The sequence below is a fragment of the Triticum urartu genome, chromosome 2, assembly GCF_003073215.2.
Source record: "Triticum urartu cultivar G1812 chromosome 2, Tu2.1, whole genome shotgun sequence".
In the NCBI taxonomy this organism is placed as follows: domain Eukaryota; kingdom Viridiplantae; phylum Streptophyta; class Magnoliopsida; order Poales; family Poaceae; genus Triticum; species Triticum urartu.
The window spans coordinates 271,522,664-271,527,045 of record NC_053023.1 but is presented as its reverse complement, the minus strand read 5'-3'; the positions used below and the strand labels follow the sequence as shown (position 1 = coordinate 271,527,045).

At 49.8% G+C, this 4,382-nt stretch overlaps 1 protein-coding gene across 1 annotated transcript; it reads left to right on the top strand.

Moving 5' to 3' along the window:
• The first annotated feature begins 306 nt into the window (after nt 1-306).
• LOC125537013 (L-type lectin-domain containing receptor kinase SIT2-like) lies at nt 307-2,558 on the top strand. The gene has a single exon (XM_048700296.1). The coding sequence runs from the start codon at nt 397-399 to the stop codon at nt 2,440-2,442; it is 2,046 nt and encodes a 681-aa protein (XP_048556253.1). The 5' UTR covers nt 307-396; the 3' UTR covers nt 2,443-2,558.
• Nucleotides 2,559-4,382: the final 1,824 nt, after the last annotated feature.

Genomic DNA, 4,382 nt, shown 5'->3' with positions numbered 1-4,382 from the left:
ACCTCGTTGTCGTCGTATAGATTAGGCAAGCTCAAATAATGCGACCCAACAAGGAAATTAGTACGTACTACTAACAAACAGCGATGCGTCCGGAAATTCAGACCGGAGACTGGCAGGCTAGCTGCAAGCCTGCGACACGCGGCAAGAAAATTCCAGACAGCAATGCGTAGTATTTCTTCCGTCTGAAAATATTTGTCAAAAATATTAATAAAAATAGATGTATTTAAAATTAAAATATATCTAGATACATTCATTTCTTCGACGAGTATTTCTGGACGGAGTGAGTACTTCAGTCGTATTCGTACCCCCTCCCGTCCACACAAGATTTAACTTAGCAACTGCACTGCTCCGTCCATCGGCACTTGTAGGGAATCATTCCAGCTTGTAGCTCTGCGCATGGGGATGTTTCACTTGCTGCTGCCGATCCTTCTCTTCCATGGCCTCCATCGCGTGGCCTCGGGTGCCGCCGCTAATGACGACCGCTTCGTCTTCTCCGGCTTCGCCGGCGCCAACCTCACCCTGGACGGCACGGCCACGGTCACGACGGACGGCCTCCTCCAGCTGACCAACGGCACGGTGCAGCTCAAAGGCCACGCGTTCTTCCCGGCCCCGTTCCGCCTGCGCGGGTCGCGCGGCGGCAGCGCGGTGCGGTCCTTCTCGGCCTCCTTCGCGTTCGGCATCCTCACCACCTACCCCAACCTCAGCTGCCACGGCATCGCCTTCGTCGTCGCGCCCAGCAGCAACTTCTCCGGCGCGCTCGCCGCGCAGTACATGGGCCTCGCCAACATCGACAACAACAGCAACGCCAGCAACCGCATCTTCGCCGCCGAGCTCGACACCATGCAGAACATCGAGTTCGACGACATTGACAACAACCACGTCGGCATCAACATCGACGGCCTCCGCTCGGTGCGGTCGCACACCGCGGGCTACTACGACGACGACGATGGCGAGAACGGCACCTTCCATGGCATGAGCCTCATCAGCGGCGACGTGATGCGGGCGTGGGTGGACTACGACGGAGAGGCCGCGCGGATCGACGTCACCATTGCCCCCTTGGAGAGGCCCAGGCCGGCAAGGCCACTCGTCTCTGCAACCTACAACCTCTCGGACGTGCTAACGGAGCCGGCGTACATCGGCTTCTCCTCCGCGACCGGCCCGATCGACTCTCGCCACTACATTCTTGGTTGGAGCTTCGGCGTGGACGCGCCTGCTCCGGCCATCGACATCACCAAGCTGCCAAAGCTGCCTCGTCTTGGCCCCAAGCCACGATCCAGGGTCCCGGAAATCGTTGTGCCAATTGCTATTGCAGCATTTCTCCTGGCTCTCGGCGTGGCTGCGGCCCTCGTCGTGCGGAAGAGGCTGAGGTACACCGAGCTACGGGAAGACTGGGAGACGGAGTTCGGGCCGCACCGGTTCTCGTACAAGGATCTGTTCCATGCCACCGACGGGTTCGACGACAAGCGCCTACTCGGCGCGGGAGGGTTCGGCAGCGTGTACAAAGGGATGCTTCGGACATCTAAGCTGGAAGTGGCTGTGAAGAGAGTGTCCCACGAATCGAGGCAGGGCATCAAGGAGTTCGTCGCCGAGGTTGCCAGCATCGGCCACATCCGGCACCGCAACCTCGTGCGGTTACTCGGTTATTGCCGGAGGAAAGGCGAGCTTCTTTTGGTGTATGACTACATGCCCAATGGCAGTCTTGACAAATATCTGCACTGCTATGACGGCGGGGACAAGCACGAGCCAATACTGAATTGGGCTCACAGGTTTCAGATCATCAAAGGCGTTGCATCTGGATTGCTCTACCTCCACGACAAGTGGGACAAAGTTGTCATTCACCGGGACGTCAAAGCAAGCAACATACTCCTCGACAAGGAAATGAACGGGCGGCTAGGTGACTTTGGCCTGTCGAGGCTATACGACCATGGCACCGACCCCCAAACCACGCATATGGTTGGCACCATGGGGTACATGGCCCCGGAGCTTGTGCGCACGGGCAAGGCGTCACCTCTCACAGATGTGTTTGCCTTCGGCACGTTCCTCCTCGAGGTTACATGCGGACAAAGGCCTATCAGGGAAGACGACGCACAAGGCGATAGTATTCTGTTGGTCGACTGGGTGCTCGAGCATTGGCATGGCGGGACACTCCTGGAGACGATGGACCCAACACTGCAAAATGACTACAATGTCGACGAGGCGTGCCTTGTGCTCAAGCTTGGGCTGCTGTGCTCACACCCACACGCCAATGCAAGGCCAAGAATGCAACAGGTCATGGAGTACCTTGACGGCGACACGCCGGTCCCGGAGTTGGCTTCAACGCATCTGAGCTTCGGTGTACTAGCCCTAATGAAAAACAATGGTTATGACCCGCATGTACTGGCATATCCTCCATCTTCAGTGCTCAGCATCGGCACTATATCTGATCTATCCGGAGGAAGATGACGATATGACGACATGTGCCGGCATTCCTTGTGCTTGACTGCCACATTTTGTGATGTAAAAATATGACAGCGTTAAATCAGAGAGATGCTTGCTGCAAATGCTATTGCCACATGAAATGCATGGGTTGTTCTGTCACAAGATGCAGGTGAAATCGAGCTCGATTGGGGAGCAACACCCTGAGCTAACAAGATCGATAAACGCAAGTCATTTGTTTACTGATGGACTCCCCTGAAGTATACTGACGAACAAGAACAGTAGACATCTTGATTTTGAAATTTGGTGTTGTGCTGTTCCTTCTGAGGAAACCGAAATGGTTGTAGATATGCACTGAAATGGGGACTAGCTACCACTCATGTTTTTCAGATCCACATGGAAACAGTACCGTAGAGAGTCCAATACTATCCCATTCTGCATGATCAATTTCCTCATTTTTCTCTGAATTGAACCTGAGTCTGCAAGCTTACCGAACAAACTTGCAGTGTCTTGTTTGAAAAGGAGAAAAACCTGCAGTGTGCTTCCTGAATCAGCTACAAAGCATCCTGTTAGCGCACTGAGATAAAGGCCAGAGTGTAGTACCATGGGAAAGATACCCTTGTGCACCTAGTTGGTTGCACTCTTCCTTGAATCAACACCATTGATTACTTTGAGATCTATGCAGAAAGTTGTATATAATGTAATTTTTTTATGGTGTAGTACATGAATTTCTTCCAACAATCTGAATAATGATACGGCTATATGATAACGCACGTTCCATTTCAGTTGCCTATGAACGCAGTTGACAGGGGTACTAAGTTAGCACTGACTGAATGCAACAACCTCCGCCATATTTACCACGAGGGGATTTATCAGGTTATTCTTTTAGCACTCCATATTTGCACTAATAATTTGATAGGTAGTGTATCTCCTACATGTCATAATCGAATGTTGAAATCCGAAAATAGTTCCACAACTTCGCATTTTTAAAACTGAATTTGCATTTTTTTTAAATATCAAACTCAAAACTTTCAATTCAACTTCTAATAATTAATACATTAAAATTTAATTTTTTACTTCTTTATTAGTATTTATATAATTTCGATTATTGCCCAATTAGACTTCCAATTCCCACCTGATAAGTCAAGAGCAATTGACTAATAAGGGGAACCAACCAATCAAATTCAATTGCATCCGGCAGGAATCGAATATACTTTTTGACCCAGTTTACCTTTCTAGGTTGGTGGGCTTTTACCCCCATACAAATTCTGGTTTGAAACAGCTTGGTTGTTGAAAGAGAATTGAACCAAAAGGACTTAGATCAACTCCAAGGCGCCGATCCAAACGGACGTCGATTTTGTCTATTTGGGTCGGCCGCCCACTCGGCGTCCGCCCTGTTTATGATTTGGGGCACCGACCCATATTTGCCGGCGTGGCCGGCTGGCCACCGTTTTTCAACAAATATTCACACATTTTGCATAGTTTTACAAGCAAACAAAAATAGTATAGTTTCGCAACCAAACAAATTTAGCATAGTTTTACAAGCCGAATAAGAATTAAACTGTCTCAAATACATTTAAAAAAAAGATACATCTATTGGTTGCCAACATGAGCCTATATATGCTCAACCAAATCATTTTGCAGCTGCATGTGAGTTTCTCAATCACGCATTTCATGATGAAATTGGATGAACTGTGCAAACGTTGCCGCTCCTACTCCATGCTTAGGCACAACATTCTCACCCTGAAACTGAAACCCTCGATCATAAATACGTTCCGGACACTCATCCTCTATGCTTATATTGTGCATGATCACACAAGCAGTCATCACCTTCCATAACTTCTTGGTGCTCCAAGTTCTAGCAGGATACCGAACGATGCCCCATCGAGATTGCAGAACACCAAAGGCACGCTCGACATCCTTCCTAGCACTCTCTTGCTCTTGGGCAAATATTTTCCTCTTCTCTC

Coding starts and splice junctions, on each gene's coding strand:
- LOC125537013 (XM_048700296.1), top strand. CDS start 397: ATGGGGATGTTTCACTTGCTGCTGCCGATCCTTCTCTTCCATGGCCTC.